This window comes from Pipra filicauda, unplaced genomic scaffold (genome assembly GCF_003945595.2).
Source record: "Pipra filicauda isolate LSUMZ 115617 unplaced genomic scaffold, ASM394559v2 scaffold68_size4259465_pilon, whole genome shotgun sequence".
Classification (NCBI taxonomy): domain Eukaryota; kingdom Metazoa; phylum Chordata; class Aves; order Passeriformes; family Pipridae; genus Pipra; species Pipra filicauda.
The window spans coordinates 45,592-67,508 of NW_024104853.1; the positions used below are offsets into that span (position 1 = coordinate 45,592).

The following is a 21,917-nucleotide window of genomic DNA, read 5'->3' on the forward strand; positions in this document are numbered from 1 at the left end:
GAAGCATTTAACGAATTTTAAAAATATTGACATTACATTACCTGTATAACTTTAGTTCACTCAATTTCACCGTCATAGAGTCAATAACAGGTGGAAGATTATAAGACATTCTTGTTTCAGCGATAAAGAATTGGTTCTTCACGGTGATTAGACCAAGATCAGCCACCAGAACATTCTCAGACATTGCTGATTGTGGAATTATTACAACAGGCGCTTTAATGTTAATATCTAGTGCCAAACGGGAACTACGTTCTTTTACACCTGTAGCTGCTTTCTCTGCTGCTTGAACAGTTGCTTCAGTAAGAGCTTCCTTCGCAGCTTGAAAGTTATTTATAAAAGCCTAGGAAAAGAATACAGATCTTGGAAATTAATTACTAAGAACTGCACTACTTCAAAACCACTAAGAATCATAGTTATTCTTAAGAGACTATTTTTCCTACACATTTTTTCCAAATCCTTTAATAGGATAATCTTTCCTCAAATATGATAAACTATGCATATATATATATATATTTACATACTAAATATTTGGAAAATTATAATTATATTTGGTAAGAGCAGTGATCACTCCATACAGAATCCTTTTCTGGTTCTGACAATATTACTTGAATGCTAAGAAACAGTATCTGGGAAATTTAACTTACCAAAATAGATGAAACAAACTTGTTGACAAAAAGTACTTGAATACACCCAACAGTTAGATAAACACGATTGTCAACAACATCCATATTTGAATATGCAATGTCATCTGTAGCATTCACATATGATATCATTCTGAAGTTGAAGACTTCTTTTTCTGTGATGTACAGAGCCTTAGGAAGACAAAAATACAGTATCTCTACTCTAAAAACTTACATGCTGAAGAAACTTAACTCTGAAATAAACATAATACCTCACACTCCTATGACATTTTTACCTCAAATATCTCAACAAGAAATGAAAAAAAAAATCAAATTTAAAAAATTTATTGAAATAGCTGAAAATATTCAGTTAGAATCTCAGCTTGAATAATTCTGTTCATTAAAGTCAGCAGAACAAGAGATGTAATGAGCAGCTGGGTATTACTGGGTATCACAGTTGCACAAATTAATGTCAGCCTAATAATTACTGGTTGTGGGAGCAAAATCAGTGTGTCTCTAGAGAATGCTGCTCCCACCAAATACATAAAACATGATTGAAAAAAGTCACAGCAGAGAGATGAGTCCATAAGTAAGTTCAATTTAGCATCAATATTCCACTCAAAAAAGTCAATAATAAATGCAAATGCATACCTTTTTATACAATGCTGTCTCATCAGAATCCAAAATAACGATGTTCTTCAATTTTGCAGTCACTTCGGTTGCTGTTTTCCTCATGATCACTTGGCTATCCAGACCTCAAAAAACAAGATATACAAAATCTATAGACTGTTCTGGTTACAAAGTTCTGTATCTTCGTGACTAAAGTTTTTCTCCTACCTTCAATGTGAATTTCAGCTATTCTATGTTTTTTCTCTCTAATAAAGATACTCAAACACGATAAATCTGCACAGATATTGAGGTCAATAACATCTTCATACTTCAATTTTTTTGATGCTGTGGGAAACACAAAATAATAAAAGTTACAGTTTTTCCAAGAGGAGATTTAATATTTTAGTGTCTCTTTGAACTGCACAGTAAGCAAAAGAGGAGACTGATGCTCCTCAAGTATAAGGTAACAACTGTAAACAACTGTAAACAACTGTAAACAACTGTAAACAACTGTAATGCCACCAAAAGCCTTAATTCATACCAGGAAAAAAAATTTTAAAATGACAATTTATGAATTTTTTATTTGCATCTACTCAGTGCCTTGAATACACAGCAAAGGTACGTCTCAATCTCTGTGTCAGAAAACTACACATGGATAAGCATATAAATCCCAAGCAAAATTTCTCATATCAAGTCACTAACAGGTTTACTAAACTAGAAAATACATTCATTTTCTTCTTGCTTAAGTGAAGAGAAAGGAATGAAAAGAGGAAAAATATAATAAAGAAACTTACTTAATTTCTTAAGAACATCCTTCTTCTCCTCTATTTTTTCAGGGACTCCTGCAACTTTAGTTTCTTGTTTGGGTAGAAGATTATTCAGATAGTTCATAGCATTCAGCAGAGCTTCAGTATGCAAATGAACATCTAAAGATGAAAAGTTCACCTAGAAGAACAACTTTTGTTTATTCAATATGCCTGTCTCCCCACTCTGAGAAAACTATGTTAAAAAAAGACATCATACCTTTATTTTTTGTAGAACATTCTGATAGGTAGTTTTGAGTTCTGGTCCGTTAATATCAGTCTATTCCATCAAAAGTGCACACAAAACAAATAAAGAAAACAGGAGAAGTTTGGAAATTTCATTAGAGAGAACTTATATTCAAAACCACTACAACTTAAGATGTACAAGTTATTCTGTTTAGGAAGCAGACAAACTTTGCACATGACACTCAAGATGCTAAAGGCATAAATAAGTGAGAAGAAACTTCAACAATTACTCCATAATATTGTACTATTTATGATAGGTTTACAATTCAAAAGCAAAGTCTGCTCTTTTCTCACCTTTATGTACTCTAGAGTGAGAAGATCATCTTCTACATTATCCAATGTAGTAATTATGTAAACTGGCTTGTCGTTATCATCTTAAAAAAAACCACAAAATAATAAGATTACTTTTTTTAAAAGAAAAAAAATCTACAACTTTCTTAATCTATATACTACAAACTAGGCTACTAACTGTCATTACTGTTTAATCACAAAACCTCTTTTGCAGACCTAAACTACTTAGATGTCTCTCAAATCATCAGCACCAGAACGTATTTACCAAAGCACTAATAAGAGAATGAGCTCCTACTTCCCCCCCCAATATTTAATTTAGAAAGCAAATCTTCCTTAGTTGACAAAAGTCCTACAAGACTTTTTGAAGACAAATTCAAAATGTTATTTGTGAGTAATTTTTTGATCAGACTATAAACACTTACCCATATACTCTGGGCACAGCAGACAAACTTCACGAAGGAAAGCATTTGCAGTCATGTCGAATGTTCTTAATTTAAGTTCTGTGCCCAAGCCCAAAATATCAAGCTGTAGCACAGGTATCTCAGTATTATCAGTACAACGGCATAATTTAACTAAGACCTAAAAAAAACACACCCCCAAAACCAGTAGGGGATTATTCTCTTAGTTTTTATATAGGATAAAATATTTACATACATTCTACCAGTTAATGTGTATTTGTGTATTGACCATTTAACACATTAATACATTAATACATACAGCAAACACCTTGGAAAAAATAAACAATTCATCAAGTAACATTGCTCAATTTGTTTGCCGCTATTTTAACAAAAACTTCAAACATGCACACTTGTAATACCAAAGTAACAGTTACACAAACTGTGCAGACAACAGGATCTGGGAAAAACTGGAGCAGAAAAATATGGTTTTTGTTACAAGAGGAAACATTAATGAAGTTTTCCCAGTGAACACAGCAGTATCTAGAAAAAACATGTCAAAAACTAAATATTTACCTAAAACAAATACATAATGTGATTTTTGAGTGATAGGTAAAGAAAATTCAGTGATAAAACTGGATAAAGCAAAGTATTTCAGTGATGGAAATGATGTAGAAGCACAACTGTGGCTTGGGAAAAACTCTGCACAATAGTTTTGGCAAAAAAATGGGGAATGAATACTTCTGCAGGCATGGATTTATGAACACAACAAATAGGGGAAATTACAGTCCTGATGTGCTTCAGAGAGATTTTTAAAAAAACAAGTAACTTTACCTCAGCAACTTCAAACCTGAGCTGGAATTCTGTCATATTTTTCAAAGATTCTTGTTTCCGTAGTCTTTTTTGCCTTGCACTACTGCCAGCTTGCTTGAGGGAACCAGACGGGGCTTCAAAAAATGTCACTTCTTCCATAGGACTGCTTAGTGCATCATAAAATTCTTCTTCTGATTCTATGGATTAATTTACAACAACATTACATACACAGTTTAGACACCTAAAATTTTTGTATTACTGTGACTTAGAATTTTTATGCCTACATCTATAAAAGCTTAAATATCCAAGTATCTAGCTCATAATTAGCAACCAATAAAGTCTGTTTCTATAATTACCTCCACTCCTGCTATCACAACTTTACACCACACCTACAGCTATCATGTCATCTTAAATTTCAGTTCTCATCAGCTAATTCCCTTATCAACATTCTCTCACTATTGGATGTGTAACAGACAGCACAAACTGTGGCTCATCTTGCCTTTGGTGCATATTAATAGATTATCTCCCCTGCTGGCCTGACTGCTGCTGAGGGCTGCAGCCTCTGCTTCAATATCAGGGGCACTACTTTGGATCTCTCCCTGCTATAGATCTCCCATTTCAGGAGAGACTCCTAAGGACTATCAAGCTTTTAATCCACTTGACATTACTATGGAAATATAAACAAGACAAATACATTGCACTGTTCTGTAAAGCTCTTGTCAGTCACCTAAAAATCATGAAGACTGAAGTTTGAGGTAACTGTGGAAAAAGTATCCTTCTCAAGAAATTATATGAAGAGCTATTTTCTAAGGCTTGAAAGCATCCCTGAATTTGGAGGGTGAAGATCAAGAAATAACATGAATCACTTAAAAAGATCGTACAGCTGTATGTACAGTATAGATTAAAAATCAGACTTTATTCAATCTAAATCTAGTTATTACTTTCTCAAATTACTTGTTGCCAGCATTCATCCTCCTTTCATCCTCATTTTTAAGAGTTGAAAGACACTTCCTTTGGACACAAAGGAACTCATACAAAAAATAAATGAAGATGCACAAATACATATTTCTATATATACTGCACATACACTGAGTTTAAAGCTATAAAGTAGATATAAAAATTAACTTTGCTAATAATTTCACTAGTGTTTGCAAACCACATATATCATTACCTTGAGAAAGGAGAAGAAGTACTGTTCTCTTTTCTCCAGCTGAGTGTTTTGGCATCACAAAAATAATTGATACTGAAATAATACTGATATATTTGCTTATTTTCAAATGTAACTACTAGATGAAATGTTAGGATCTAGCTAAGCTCTTTGAACAGCAAAACAGTACTAAATACAAGTGGTTTCTCCACAGCCAATCTTCTATTTTGAATCGAAAAATTCATTCAAAATGCTTGCTTATTAAAACACGGTAGTAGTTTCTAACAATCATCGTTTCAGGATTTTATAATTTAAATAAATCCAACTAAATAGGAGATAACTCCTTCATAAGAAGAAAATAATCTAAACTGTCATCACAGGACTAAGTACATACTAAATGTCATAAATATTACTTCAGATGCTCTGAACAGAGACTTGCAACAACATATGCTAATACAAAAACATACAAACCATACCAAACAAACATGTTACCGTTTTACCTTCAGAAAGAAAATGACAACAACAAGCATACAAAATTTTACTGCTGTGAGAAAATACACAAATAGTTTGTATAGTGTGAATTATAATAAGCTACACACAATATAACATTATTCAACCCTCAAGAATTTGAAACAAAGCCAAAAGTGGTTGCTTACAGTAAGAGTAATAAATTCATTCAATGAGCTCCAAAACTTCTTGACTTGACCTATTTCTTAAGCAAAACTTTAAATTAGATTATATTACCTGACTCAGGAAATGAATGAAGATCCAGAGCAGGAAACATGCCTTGTGATAAATGTGGTGCTGAAAGCACAGGGGATATTCCAGCCTGAAACAGGAGGTACCATAAAATTTTTTGCTTGAATTTATTGGTCATGCTATTGCATGCACATATGCTCTGTGAAAGTTTTACCACTTAGGGAAACTTGTCTAAGTTTAAATGCAAATCATTACAGTTAAACACTTACATTACTGAAATTACCAACATGGGGAGAAATGAGACCTAAATTAGACAGAAGCAGCAGGTATTGCACTGTCATCTAGTTACAGAGAGAACACAGGAAAGACAGTGAAGAGGTTCAAACATACAACTTCACAGATCAAAAGAGGGACAGAAGTGGCACATCATATGAAAAATCACACAATACAAGTGCCAGGTGGAAAAAAAAGAAAAAAGAGCTAGACAAAACATTAGAGCAGACAAAACTTTCTTGATTTCACAGAATCGTAGATACATTTAGGTTGGAAAAGACCCTTCAAGATCACCAAGTCCAACTAGCATTAAACCTAGCACTGCCAGGGACATGGTTTAGTGGCAGAATTAAGTGCCACATCTACAAGTCTTTTAAATAGCTCAGGAGTGGTGACTCATCCACATCCCTGGGCAGGCTGTTCCAATGTTTGACAATACTTTTGGTAAAGAAACTTCTCCTAATATCCAACCTAAGCCTCCCCTGGAGCAACTTGAGTCTACTTACTCTTGTCCCATCGCTTTTTCCTTGGGAGGAAAGACAGACAGTCTTTCTGGGAGTGAGGGACCTAAAACTGAACACAGGATTCTAGGTGTGGCCTCACCAGTGTCAAGGACAGGTGGAAGATCACTGCCCTGGTCCTGCTGGCCACACTATTTCTGATACAGGCCAGGATGCCACCTGGGCACACTGCTGGCTCACGTTCAGCTGCTGTTGATCAGCACACCCAGGTCCTTTTCTGATGGACAACTTTCCAGTCAGTCTGCCCCAAGTCTGTAGCACTGCACGGGGTTGTTATGGCCAAACTTAGGACCCAGCATTTTGCTGTCTTTAATCTCACTTCTTCACACATCTGAAAAATCAAACACTAGTAGAGAAACTGAGGGGAGATCTCACAGCAGTCTACAACTTCCTCACAAAGGGAAGCAGAGGGGCAACCACTGACCTCTTTTCTCTGGTGACCAGTGACAGGACCCAAGGGAACAGCCTTAAGCTGGGTCAGAGGAAGTTTAGGTTGGGTATTATCATCCAGAGGGTGGTTGGGTATTGAAGCAGGCTTCTCAGGGAAGTAGTCAAAGCACTAAGTCTGACAGAGTTCAAGAAGTTCAAGAGTTCGAGCATTTGCACAATGCTCTCAGGCACATGGGTGACTCTTGGGGTGTTCCTATGCAGGGCAAGGAGTTGGACTCTGATGATCCTTGTGGGTTCTTTCCAACTCAGCATATTCTATGATTCTAAGAGTCTTGAATTGTGAGATGCAGTTATGCATAACCCAGCGAAGCAACTGACAATATGTGAAATGCCACTAGAGTGCACAAAAGTACAGGAATCCTCCACTCCACCTGGTTTCATACATGATAGAATTAAGTTCTCTTAGTAAGGGTAACCAAATGGTTTATTCACCATCAAGTCTCAGGAAGCAGTCTTGGTGATCTGAGTTCATAAAGCATTCTCATCTGCAAGTTCCAGCTGCATATGTAGCGTACATGTGCCTTGCACACAATACTAAAGTAAGAAGAGAGCTGTGCACTGTCTGTGTGCCCTTTTTCTGGAGTGCCTTTGGCTCTGGACTGCACAGTCAACAGCTCTTTCCCTGCACTATCACCCTCCCTCCACCCTTATTACTGCACCTTTCAAAGCTTAGTGTCAGACAACTATTCACAGAATTACAGTATTTTACAGAAATATAAACATTATGGCAACAAGAAACATTAATCTTTGAACACTTCCCAAGGTTACATTTTTCATCTCCCTCATAACATTTCAACAGCCTCATTCATAGTCTCCAACCTACTTAATTTGACCTTTCTGAATATACCCATGTCCACAAGTAATAAATATATCAACTACATAAGAGTCTTGTAACTTGTGAAAGCTGCTCATCTGTAACGCTTCCACATTCTAAGAAGACAAGAAGAAAATGTAGCATTTGACTTCATAATACCAAAAAATGAAAAATAAAGTCTTCCATGCTGGTCTCATGCTAAAGTACAAGTGCAGACTTCAAAAAGTCTTCTGTTGTCACAGCCCAAGAACACTTCCACCACTAATTCAAAATGTAAAGAACAAAGTTCACATGCAGCACTCTAAAAAAGGATACATCCTTTTCAGTTCAGAAGTGGTGTGATGCTAACAAAGTTCAGAAGAATTTCAACTGTAGGGATGAAAGCTACCACCAAAGCAGAAAATCCACTCAATTCAACCGAACTTAATACCATCAATTAAAGTCTGCCAAGCTCTGTGGTAGATGGAAGACTGAGCAGACATATTTAAGCACAGAGGGAGCTTCGCCTGCGTGGTCTGTGCCCTCACAGGAGATAAGAGGGGGAGCCTCAGAGCACACAGAGGAGGACAACTCTAAACCCAGGCAGATGGAGCTCACTTAGCCCTGTAAGGCCATCCATCTAAGAGAAGGTCACTCTAATCAAACCTATGTCCTGAGGACCTCGCTGCCACCATCCGAGCTCGCTCGGCCCTGGCAGATGACCCTCAGGATTAAAGGGTGGGCTCAGTTCAGCACACACTGCGTCTCACCTAAAAAATCCACTGCGCAGGCTCGAAGGCCTTACCCGCATTTGCAAAGCTGACAATGACTGACATACAATGCAAATATATTCATGCTTGCTCCACAGTCTTTCCTCACCTCATCTTGTAAATCACAACTAATGTACAGGTAATACTAACCACATCAAGATCACTTAAAATGTTTCAGATCTAATAGTTGAATTCTATAATTAAATTCAATATAGTAAATGTTATAAAGCAAAAGATAATCATCTTATATGTGTAGATTCTGTCTATGTATAAAAACTATGTAAAGTCCCATTACTTACCTCAAACAAAGTTTGTCTGTGATTAGTTGCACAAAACAACAGAGACTAGGGCAGCTTTTGGCTGAGTATACTAGTAGTATATGAAGGGTGAAAGAGCAGGTCAGAATTAGCTAAAATTTTAACGGCACCACTGAAAAGATGGCAAGAACCACATGTCGAAGTGAAACAGTCTTCACTGTATATATACTTTCAATAGATATGCATGTCTAGTTGTTGTGTTTACAGTTACTGAATATTATGCTAACATAACCCACAGAAAATGCCAAACTGCATCGACTGCCTTCATGAACAGGGCAGAATAACTTCTACAAAGATGGAAAGACAAATTATCAAATAATCTTAAAAAAAAGCCAACACAAAGATGACCAGTAGTCCTTTAGAACCAAGTACACAGAAGATTAAATAACAGAATGTTGGAAATATTTACAAATGACAAAAAAATGGACAGCCAAATTTTGTCTTTGACCTTGAGATTTGACATATTTTCTAATGATAGAACTGCTTTAAACATACATAAAATATAACCAGATCACACAGACTAGATTTATGATAAAAATTAGGAACTGGAAGTTCATTTCCTAGTTTTGCTAAAAACAGCTCAAAAGGTAAAACATACTTTTCAGGAATAATACGAAAGGGGTAAACTTCTGTTCTGAAGAAAGCATAAAACAGTGACCCAAATCATTTTCACTAAGGGAAAGGGGTTGGGAAGGAAGGAGAGCACACTCCAAACTCCTAAACATTACAAATGCAAGGCAGAACTTCTACCCACTAAGTTATGTTGTGTAACTGAAAAAAAAAGAAAGATGAGAAAAGCACTGAAGTCAGCTGAAAAAAAGCTGCCACTTTTGCTAGGCAGACACTGTTTATAAAACAGTGCCTGCCTAGCCGCAGATAGTGAATGTTTTGTTTGTTTGTTTTTGAAACTTCAACTCTCATCTATTACTTGAACTTTTAAAAATTCTGACATTTCAACGTTTTCTTTGTTGAACCCAAACTCTGCGGCACTCTGATACATGTGTAAATTTGAAGGTACCATTAAGCTAATCCTCAGCAAAAGTGAGCACATTTGTTAATCAAGATTAATATGAACTACAAATTAATTCCCACAGCAGTAAAACTCTGGGAGGGTTTATTTCAAATCCAGCCACTGGACAGCTATTTCATAGTAACTGGCTAAAGAATGAGCTAACTTTTCCAAGAGGCACTAAGCAAATGCTTGTTCTTCACTTTCCTGTGCTCCTTTCAAAATTGCATTGCAAATACCAAGAAGGTGTTTTGCTAATCATTTTTTATGAAATATCTTTTAAAAACCTTACCTCAGCTGGTTTTGGAGGAGAACTGGTAGCAGGCACACTTTTTGGTTTAGGAATGCTATCAATTAGCTCCAAGATACTTGTCAGCTTCTGATCTGATACTTGGATAGAAAGTAAAGGCATCTGTCCAGAGAGTTTGAACCTGTTTTGTAAAGAATCAAAGTCAAAACTTTCAAAGTTAAAACAATCAATCTTAAATCTATTTCATTCAAACTTCATGTTAATTTTCTTCCGAGAAACACAAAAGTCTTCCTGGTCAGAAAATCACTCATCTAACCATTGCACATAATACATACATACATACATACATATATATATATACATATACACACACATAAATAGTACTAATAACCACTTGTGATTTGGCCACATAAGCATATTTCCCTCACAATCTGAAATTTTTGCCTCTTGTTTATGTATTTAATCTAAGTACTTGCAATAAATTACATTACTGAGCCTTTACACAGTATTTTATAGAAGAGAAGGTTGAGGAGTTTTTTTGTATATGAATGTTTAGGGCCCAAATGTCAAAAAAAGTGACTTCCCAGAAGAAATGTATATTTAAGCTGACTCTAGCAGTAGTCTAAATGGTAGAGCAAAGTAGGATATAAAAGAATAAAATAAGTCTTTAAAAACAGTAAAACAAATTTTAAGCCCATTTGAATAGGCTTTTGGCCAAAAAGAATCACCTCAAACACAGACACTAACTTTTTAAAGACCTAAAGCCCAATTCAGTTTCTCATACAAGTGAGTTTAACAGAAAGCAGAGAAATGGCTCGAATAATATTCTTATGCTTCTATTACAACTTCCAGTTAGAAGAGATAAAGAGGTTGGTTTAACAGATCAACTTTCTCCAACCACAGGTAGCAGCAGATGCTTAACACACAGGGTGTAAGGAACACCTCCCACTTTTGATGTGCTTAACTCATAACTCTGTCTTCAAAGGGACATATAATATATGACCGGTGAAGATGTGAGGACAAAAAACCCCCACATTTTCAATCATCCTCAGCTAATTTTGGGACTATGAGAGTAACTGAAAAAACAGCTCCTGATACTTGAGCAAGCGAAGCCCAAACTTGTACACGTTAAACTGCAACAGTAAGTAAATAGTTTTCTCCAATTTATGAATTTCTTCACATCCTTAAATTCTTACAGGATTAATTCGCAACTAGTTTTGACTTTTATTCTTAATTCCAATTCTGTCAGAGAAAATTATCCTTTTTTTTTTTTTTTTTTATAACAGAGAAGATTGGGGTAAATGAGTAGCTACCATGTTTGAAATGACCTCTCCATCTACTGCTCAAGTGCTTCAGCAACTGAGGACACTTAGCAATTCTCACCTATATCACACTTAAATCTCCCTACAAAAATTCATGTATATTGTGCAGGCATTTTGACAAAGTTTTGCATTTCGACAGCCCATGCAGTTATACAGAATGCACTTAGCAGATACCAGGTAGATAATTGCAAATAATCCCAATTCACTACACTGCTCTTGAAACAAAAGCTTTTAAGGTTCAGAAAACATCCAGAATTGGAATAAAATTATTCCCCATCTTTAGAGACTGAGGCATGGAGGAGGTTAAGTGTTTCAATTGATGAGGAAATCTGAGAAACTTCTTTCCAGTTCAGTGTGGTTGTATTTAGAGAGAAGGAAATCTTAATGCCACTGCCAAAGCGGCAAATAGGTACATTCCTTCATATTGGAATTTTTATTGTGTTTTTAATGAATCCTATTATATGAAAGGATGCTCTTAATAGTGCTATCACAATACTGGCTTCATACGCCTTCAAACTATATGACAGACTCTCAGACACCTCCTTTAGAAAACAGGGGAAACATATGACATGATAAAATGAACATAAAAAAAATAAAGCCTGACACAGGCTAGAAAACCACAGAATCATATTGGTGCTTCCAAATGTGAAGTGACAGATACTATAAGGAAATTACTTTTGGTAATTTCTATTACCAGAAATTAAATAAAGTCAGATATTCATATCCAACCAAAGAGTGAAAGTCCATTTTAAGGATCAAAGTAGATGAAAACACAGGTTAACAGTGAAAGGCCCTTGATACAGTGGTCATTACTAAATTAGAATTACCTAAATTAATATTCTCTTCAAGGCAGCAATATAGAAATGTGCCTTCCTAAAGAAAGCCAGCACAAAGCCCCAGTAAATTCATTACTGTTTTAAACAGTAATATCACAAAAAATTCAACTAAATTCAATGGTCACCCAAGGATGTGCAAACATTAAAGAATAAAAAAATACAGCTACCCAATCACCTTCTTTTTAGATAATTAAATGTAAAACAGGTGCCCTCCAAACTAAAAGACTCGTTCATAAAAATCTACGACATTAAACAAAATAATTCTGGTACTAGTTTTTTTTGTAGAACTAATATCTTTCCACTCAGTTTTCTCAACAGAACTATGCTGTTCTATGCAGATAGTTCCAAATATCAATAAAAAAACCTCTGGAAAAATATAATGCTGGCTTTATAAGAGAGTATACTTGTAAAAATTGAAATATAAAGGAATAGCTACATGTACTAAAAATACATTTACATATACATAATTGATGTGAGCAATACTGATGCATAATACTTTATTCAATTACAAATACTAAAATTTACAATTTAGGTGATTCTTGCTGAAACAAAAGCTATCAGTTAACTTTTATTATTTGTGCACAATGTCATTTAGAGATCACATGGGCTAAACCATAGAATCATAAATATCGTAAGTATCTGTACATAAACAGTCACCAACAGAACTTTCTTAAAAACAAAAAGAGATCATGCAGTGATAAAAAGAGATCTGGCATTTGAAGTTACGCAGATACTGATAAGTTTGGGGGGGTTGAGTAGTCAAAGCTAGAACAAAAAATGGAACATTTCTAGTTTTAATTGATTTGGGAGATATAAAAAAAGGTCTAATTCCCACCATCAGGTAAAAAGCTGCATATCATTTCAAGACTGATAGATGACTCTGGAATATTTTAATACCATCTGCAGAACACATTCTGAAAGCATTTGGAGACTAGGTACAAAATGTTCTGCTATTGTTGAGTCATGGTATCAACATGCTAGATTTGAAATGGCTACTTGCTCTTGGTGTAAGTTAAAGCATTATCTTTTATTACTAACTCACTATGGTATACACTTATCTGTACCAAACTGCTATTTGTAGCATTCCTAGTAGTTGTGGAGAGTACAGGAAGAACAACAGCTTATCTCCAAGAAATAGAACTATCCCAGGGGAAGAAAAATTTGTAATTTCTAGACACAAGTAGAAACTATTTATTGTTAATTGAGTGGCTGTATGAGAGTTTGGAATACAGAAATAATATCCACCAGGGAAGAATTTCCAAGAATCTGTATAGACACAGGAACTGCCAAAAGGAGTAGCACACCTGGTAGCCAAGACAGACAGGCAGTATTACAGTATGGCAACCAGTGTTCTTATTAAGAGCAGACACTCCTTAATCCAGGTTACACTGGCATAACTTTGATAGATGTCGATTACAAACCTACATTAAAATTAAAATAAAGCCATTCTGTTATGACTATAGAAATGAAATCTAATTTTCTAACATAAAAAGATTCCTGTGAATTGCATTTCCCTTATTTGAGTTTCTTCACCAAACAGACAAAAAGTAAGGAGGGAAAGTATATCTTTTGTAAAGTCAAGCATCAAAACTGTGGCCTCCCAGGTTTCCAGAAGATGGCACCATTACACGACGCAATCATTGACCACTATTAAGAGTACTATACATTTTATTCCAATTGAGTACATTTCCATAACCAACAGAATTTTGCTAAGTAAGTTTAAGTGCAAACTCAATGCATTAAGAGCTGTTTCCCTGAGAAGTGATCCCTAGTATGTAAACAAACAAGAAGAATAATCCAAGTCAAAGAGAGGGAGTATGGCAGTATTATTTTTCAAAATATTTTTTGATGTTTATAAAAGAGACTCTAAGTTGGGATTTTTAGCTCCTCAGTATTTCCAATGAGAACTGAAATGCAGCTCTTCGAAAGACTCAATTAGAACAAGCAATACTATCTTTAATAAAAATCTTTAAATATATTATACATTTTACTTTTATAACAATATAACATTCTATGACCTTTTCAACATATTAAAATGTCTTCATTTTATTATCATTTTTCTACATACATGTATTTTACTTCCAAGAGTCACACCTAGCCAATTTTAAATAGCACAGGTAAAACTACATTGTTACTTTTCCCTCCCCCTCACCTCCCCCCAAAAAAGTAATTTACTATAAAATTTCAAAATTGGGAAAAACACATACTTGGGCATTCTTGCATCTGTAACAACCATAGCCCTGCTAAATTCCATATTTACATCCAAGGGCTGCAAGATACATTGAGATGAATTTTTTAGCTTCCGAGCTTCTTGCCAGTTCTCATCTACAAGAACAAAGGAAACCTACACTTTAAACATTGGAAAAGATCTTCTCATTACACATAGCACAGAATTAAAGTATCTAATATTAGTATATACTGCTAAAAATTCAGGTGACATGATCTCTTTTACAGGTCTATATATCAACAGATATATATTATAGACACAGAACGCTACTGAATAATTTCTCCCATTCACATCTAAACAGTTACCCCATCTATGCTGCAGCCATCTAAGAGTCTGATTCTTAACATGCATGGTACTGAAAGTTGAGACTCTGGAACCAAAGGATTAAGAATTAAATGCTTATGACTTCTCTGATTATAACTGACTCTATATTGCTAGTTGTCAAACTATTAGTCAAAGTTTCCTTCGACACCTGATCAAAGTAAATTGATTCTGATTCTTTCTTTACCTTTACAAAATGATCAAACCTACAACTACTTGTGGATTCTGCTCTAAATTTAGGGAAGAAAAGAAAAGGCATTGAAGGAAAATACCATAGACAAACTAATTAGTCCTATATTTATTATGCAATAAATAAATTAGATGTCTTCAAATATAAAGGATGTTATTATAAATCTGTTTATTTAGCAAAAGCTAAGATTGTAATCGAGTCCCTAAAGGTATGTTTTGGAAATTCATAACATGTTCATAGTATTGAGTTTAGAACACATTGGAAGACATGTTTCAAAGATTCTCCACTGCTTCAGTTAAAAATACAAGAGGCTCAACAACAACCATAGAATTCATATAAAGAAAGATTACTTTCATGAATACTTACCATGTTTGCTGTACAGTAAGTGTATACTGCTGAGTTGGATGTCAAAACTGTCATAAGCTCTTGACATTATATCTTCAATAGTGCTTTGTCCTACTTTGAGTTCTGACAAATCAGAACGATTTTTGCTTGTCATCTTAAGACAAAAAAAAGAATAAATCAATTTCAAAAATATTCAAAGCACTAATTCTAAAACCACTTGTTCCTACCATGATAAAAGATTAAATTTAATTCCTCACTACAAGGGCACAGACTCTTACAACTATCACAGCACAGGAGAACTAGAATTAGTAGTTCTAATTCTGCATCAAAATGAAAAATAGAGAGCATAAAACCCTATCTCTTCTTCAAGGAAAGAAACAAAATAAAAAGTGAATTAAAATATGTGAAGCTTTAGACAATATATTTTGCATTAAATCATTTTCTTTAACAAGTGACTCATACTCCAAAGTGTAAAGTCTCAAACCCTCTGTAATCAGTAGAATAATCGTTCAGTATTGTTATATATAAAAATATTACTGCATTAATCAATTCTGAAATATGAAATCAATTTCTGAGTTCTGTTGAATTCAGTTGCGGCATACTAGTTAAACAGAAAAAAAGGGCATTTGGACTGTTCATCATCAGTCTTGCCTTTATTATCAATCAATATTCCTTTGACTCAGCATAGGGATGCCCATACTTCCTGGGTATTTCACACTTGTATGTGCCCTCTCTGCTGTTCATCTCTGATGGTTGTCCTCAACCTTAAATGTCTAATGATTTTGGATTCATACTTGGTTCTGTCAGACCCAGGTAATATTCAAGATAATTGAAACAGGTTTAAATACTAGCATCTAGGACATAGCATTTTTTTCCAGTGCTGCTGAACTATGACTACTTTTACACTAAAAATGATTTGCAGATTGAAAATTCAGAATTACTAGATTAATAATCTTACGTATCTGCATTAAGAAACAGTTTTAATTTTATATGCCATTTCCCCCTGGGTTTGATTTCATCCAGTACACAACTGAAGGGAAAAGACTGTTGGCTTTGTATCAGACATAATCATTCAACAAATGACCCACGTCTCACTTAAGCATATGTCACTCATAGTGAATACGTAATTACTAATCATATCCTGAGAGGTAATTAAATTTTCTCTTATGGTATTGCCAAATTCCCTCATCTTGCTTTCTAATTTCTATTAAAGGACAGCAGCCAATCCAGGAGTCACATTCACTACAAAAATTACTCATCTATTTCAGAAAAAAAATCGCAGACACACTTACTGAAGTCTGATTTTGAAACATGTTCTTCTATGTGTTATTCAAAGAGTAGTTTCTATGGGTGGAATAGGAGGTGGACTATTAGATCTAGGGGGCTGTCTCAAGCACCCAGGTAACTACAAAGTGCCACCTCTACAAAGTGCCTACAAATGACCAGCATTCAGAAGAGCTGGTAAAATTATAAATCACTGAAATAACTTGGATTTACAACCAGACCACTTATTTTTAGTATCTACACAGCAATGTTTTTTGCTAATTCCACTTTCTGAAACAGTTCTTTCTAAACACGGCCTACTGCAAGGTCCTGAACTTGGGTTGGAGTGACCCCTGGTATCAATGCATGGCACCACCATGACAGGTGCAGGATGACCAGGCAGAGCTCCAGTGGGAACATGCTGCCTCACAGGTGCCAGCCTCCAGGATGTGCCGACTCTTACACCAACACCAGACAGCAGCAGTGAGCACACCTGTGGGAGCTGTGCCCAGGTAGAGGAACTCCTCTGCTTAGTGACACAGCTGCAGGAGGAGGTGAGTAGGTGGAGCTGGTCAGAAGCCATCTGAATATGAGCCAGCAGTGTGCCCAGGTAGCCAAGAAAGTCAGTGGCACGTATGTGGCTATGTCAGTGGCTTGTATCAGAAATAGCATGGCCAGCACGACTAGAAAAGGGATCATCACCTTACACTCAGCACTAGTGAGGCCGCACCTTGAATACTATGTTCAATTTTGGGCTCCTTATGGCAAGAAAGACATTGAGGGGTTGAAGTGTGTTCAGAGAGGGGCAGTAGAGCTGGGGAAGGTCTGGAGTACAAGTCCTATGAGAAGTGGCTGAGGCAGGTGGGGGTGTTCAGTCTGAAGAAAAGGAGGCTGAGGGAACACCTTATCCCTAAAACTACCTGAAAGGAGAGTGTAGCCAGGTGGGGGTCAGCCTCTTTTCCCAAGTAATAAATGACTGAACATGTGGAAACAGCCTCAAGTTGTGCTGGGGGAGGTTTAAGAAAAATCTCTTCATTGAAAGGCTTGCAAGCATTGCAAGAGGCTGCCCAGGGATGTGGCTGAGTCACCATCCTTGGAAGTATTTCAAAGCCACATAGACATGGCACTTAGGGACACAGATTAGCGGTGGACTTCGCAATGCTGGGCTAATGGTTGGACTCAAGGATCTTAAAGGTCTTTTCCAACCTAAGTGATTCTATAGTTCTATAATCAATGCAGGCTAGTGATGATGGGATCAAGAGTTGCCCTGCTGTACTCACAGATGAAAAGCTCAACATGACTCAGCAATGCGCACTTGCAGCCCAGAAAGCCAATCACATCCTGGGCTGCATCAAAAGAAGCATGGGCAACAGGATGAGGGAGGTGATTCTGCCCCTCTACTCTGCTCTTGTGAGCCCCTGCCTGTGTACTGCAACCTGCAGAAGCAGGTCCAGAGAAGGACTACAAAAATGATCAGAGGGACAGAATACCTCTCCTGTGTAAAAAAGGCTGAAAGAGCTGTGGTTTTTCAGCCTGAGGAAGAGCAGGTTCTGATGAGACCCTACAGCAGCCTTTCAGTACTCAAAGTAGGTCTATAAGAAAGATGTGGACAGACTTTTTAGCAGAACCTGTTCTGATAGGACGAGGGGTAACGCTTTAAAACTAAAAGAGGGCACATTTAGGCTAGCTGTAAGGAAGGATTTTCTTACAATGAGAGTGATGATACACTGCCACAAGTTGGCCAGAGAGGTGGTGGATGCCCCATCTCTGGGCACATTCAAGGTCAGACTGGACAGGGCTCTGAGGAACCCAATCTAGTTGACGATGTCCCTGCTCATTGCAGGGTGGTTGGAGTAGACGACTTTTAAAAGTCCCTTCCAACCCAAATGATTTTATGACTAAGTGAAACCACATGCTCCAAAAGTCAGTCTGTTGGAAAGATAGAGCCAATTTACTCTTTTTAGCAAGATTTTAAGATTTGAAACAAATTCTTACTTAAGCAGCAGATAAGGCAATACAAACAGGTATTAAGTAGCAGAATCAGTCTTACCCAGACTACAAGTAAAAAAAAAGAAATTGCCGCATACATACAATATCATTTATCTTGAAAGAACACAAATTCAGCAGTGAGAAGATTGCTAAAAATACAGTTATAGTGATAAATTCTACATAAATCATTAGCTTTTTGACTTTTCGCTTGCATGAAATCTCAAACGTACCTCTAATTTTACTCAAATTATTTTAAAAATTGTCAGTATGTTTACTTTTCTCATTTTAAAGTAAACTCAATGACCAAAGGTAAATAATAATAACAATAATTTAATAAGAATACCATTTAATCATGTAAGTAAGAAGTTCACTATTTTATATTCTAAGGCAAAAAAATGTTAGATATTTTCCACGTAACAGTTCAAAGCATCAACAGTAGTTTCATATTACAGGATGATCACTTTCTAACAATTCTTTTGCGTTGAAAGAATGCACAGAAGAGAGTTCAGTAATTTCTGCCTTGACTGGAAAGCAGTTTAAAATAAATAACTAATACATAAACAGCAAGTGGCACTTTTACTTAATTGGTACCATAAAATACAAATGTAAAAGCTGAATTATAATTTTCAGTAAATTATCGCATTAGGTAAATACATACTTTAACACTACCAAGATCCAGAAGTAGTAAATTTGATGTATTATCATAGAATCCTCTCTGTGGAACAATGATGTATGAAGCCATGAGGTTAATTTTGAGGTCAAGAACTTTCTGGGTTTCAATAATATACATCAAACCTGAAAAATAGTATGATTAGTAAACATAAACAAAGTAATCCCTACAGAAGCTATAGCATTTAAAAAAGCTATAAAAAGCAAATCAAGTCTAACTTGAAATTAATCATGAATGCTAGATAACTAAGGTACAGATGATCTTCAGATTTCTTCTGAACCAATAATTACAGGCAGTCCTTAAAGAAGCACCAAGTAAATGAAATGGTTAGCAAACAATGCTAACTGACAAGTATAGAAAGCAACACAACATACACAAATTCAAAAAAGTTCCATAATCAGCAGAGATGAAATAAGAACTGGAATGTGAACTGCAACTCTGTAATTACTGAGTTAACCCACTGTGCTCTGTAGATTCATAAATTTTATTGTTCTAGAAATTCTTACTGGGAGTATCCAGCTGCACTGGTCAAACTCCTAGTGTTGTTACTATTGACATACAGAAGTTAACACTATGATGACAAGCATCTTCAGACACTGAAGATCATTACAAATGATCTTATTATCATTTGTAATGATAATACATTATCTTCCAAAAATTATGCTTAAAAATCATGCAATTAGTTGGGAAATTAAGACTGTCAGAACATTTGAGATCAAATTCTGCTTTTCTGCTTGTCTGTAGAGGAATTAATGGTCTTGCTTCAAGTTAGTACTGAAAATTGCCTTATGATGCAGCCACAACCCATTAAATATTTACCATGTGCAACAAGCTGATAATCGCAGTAAAGATAATAAATTATGAAGATAACAACATGACACTCAGCACATCCACTGGTAAGAAAACAATTAAAACTGTTACATTATCAAAGGTCATCTTGCCACAGGAGATTTAGGTTAATCAAGGAAGAACTGGGTGACAACCACATTTCAGGATTTGCAAGGTAAAACAACTTGGGATACTGCCTAACTGGATTTGAGTGATGTAGAAAGTTCAAGCAAATACTTTCTTTTTTCCTTCACTTGGGAAGACAATATAGTGGAGTCCATATATTGACCTCTGGTAAACCAAACTTTCATAATATCTTTTAATGCTGAAAATCATAACTACTTTGGCGTAGCAAGTTCCTTCACTTCTGCAGTTCACAGTTCCCCTGTATTTTTCAGCTACCTTCTACCACTCAAAGAAAAGTGTTAAAAATTAATTCCTGAGGATTGCAAGTCTGACCATATTAACTATGTTGATACATTCCCATTCTTCTTATTCTACCTCTGCAACTAGTGTAGTCTACCCCACAACAGAAGATTCTGCAGATCAAATCTTCGTGCCCTGGAAATATTTAAGTCTCAGACAAGATTTTACAAGAAATGTGCCACATATTTTTAGACATTCCATCAAATTTCTTGACTGGATCAAGCCTTTAAATTACCACAGGCAAATCAGCATTCTTGTGAGGGTGTGAACAGTATTTGGTATACCTCTAAAGTAATGATATGCTGAAACTGTAATAAACACAGAGCATGATTCCATATTTCCACAAAAAATTTCATTATGATCAACACCAGTGTATTTGGTGGTAATGAGCAGAGAACCAAGCATATTAAATCCAGCAAATTTACAAATTCATCTCAGGAAAGAGCAATGCATTGTGGTATCATTATATTTAGTATTGCTGAAGAAGTTTCTGAAAGAGAAGTAAGTTGATCCACAAAACTTTGACTGGTTAATCCGATTTTAGTCCTTAATTAAACAGTTCAGTTAAAGAAGAGCTAATGAATAAAAATACAACTGACACCTAATTTCCCTCCCAACATCAGCTTGATAAAAGCAATCAATTAAATATACATTATGCTTGAATTTTCTGTAAATTCTTTATCACTTGACTACTCAGATTTTTTTAAACTTACAATTCAAATATTAATACATTACAAATTTAAATGAGGTTTAAAAAAAAGCATTTGTTGCTTGGCCTTTTTTTCTTTCAAAAAATAATTTATATATGAAATCTCCCCTTAGCATCCACTCCCATCCACACAGACAGGACACTGCTGGACATATCTCTGATCTAGAAAGCCTCACACATCCTTACTGGAACACATTAATTCTACACATCTCAGTGTTAGTTTCCAAAGTATTCAACTTTTTAATTAATGTGTTAAAATGCAAGTTCTCCAGAGATAAAATGAAAACTAGGGGGATGGCTTTAATGCCGAGCAACTGGAAGGCAGATAAATATAGTTTATGTGACTTGAACTGAGTTAATCCAAATCAAAATCAATATTCATCAAGGAATACAGAAAATGGAAAACAACCATATAAAGGTAGATAGTGCCCTGAAAAGCAAGAACTCTGAAAATTATTTAGGGGTTACTTTAGAGGACTAATATCTTAGTATCAGTTTTTAAGGAGTAGGAAATAATTAAGGACACTTAGATACCAGATGAACAAAACTGAAGAAGTAACAAACTGTGTATGGACTACAAATACTGAAATACTGTCTTATGGGCATGCAGCATATCTTACAAAGTAGAAACAGTTGAATCTAAAATAAGATACACACAAAATATCCAATACCTAGAATAAATGCTTTGCAATGAGATTGAATAATTCAACTTATTTAGGTGTTGTGTTAGAAAGCTATAACTTGGGTACATGCATCTCCATACGGAAGAATACAATGTTGTCTTA

The 21,917-nt window shown here is 35.5% G+C and overlaps 1 protein-coding gene across 3 annotated transcripts in view; it reads right to left on the reverse strand.

Moving 5' to 3' along the window:
* VPS13A (vacuolar protein sorting 13 homolog A) overlaps positions 1 to 21,917 on the reverse strand; it is a 93,263-nt gene that overhangs the window by 45,571 nt on the left and 25,775 nt on the right. For all 3 annotated transcript variants that reach the window (XM_039388796.1, XM_039388795.1, XM_039388794.1), the window contains exons 20-33: positions 19,158 to 19,294; positions 15,269 to 15,401; positions 14,372 to 14,489; positions 10,049 to 10,187; positions 5,669 to 5,753; positions 3,799 to 3,974; positions 2,992 to 3,148; positions 2,573 to 2,652; positions 2,253 to 2,312; positions 2,024 to 2,174; positions 1,458 to 1,574; positions 1,272 to 1,375; positions 645 to 812; positions 42 to 340 (exon numbers count right to left, since the gene is read on the reverse strand). In XM_039388796.1, the coding sequence (XP_039244730.1) occupies positions 42 to 340; positions 645 to 812; positions 1,272 to 1,375; positions 1,458 to 1,574; positions 2,024 to 2,174; positions 2,253 to 2,312; positions 2,573 to 2,652; positions 2,992 to 3,148; positions 3,799 to 3,974; positions 5,669 to 5,753; positions 10,049 to 10,187; positions 14,372 to 14,489; positions 15,269 to 15,401; positions 19,158 to 19,294 (1,924 nt within the window). The remainder of the gene's footprint in view (positions 1 to 41; positions 341 to 644; positions 813 to 1,271; positions 1,376 to 1,457; positions 1,575 to 2,023; positions 2,175 to 2,252; positions 2,313 to 2,572; positions 2,653 to 2,991; positions 3,149 to 3,798; positions 3,975 to 5,668; positions 5,754 to 10,048; positions 10,188 to 14,371; positions 14,490 to 15,268; positions 15,402 to 19,157; positions 19,295 to 21,917) is intronic.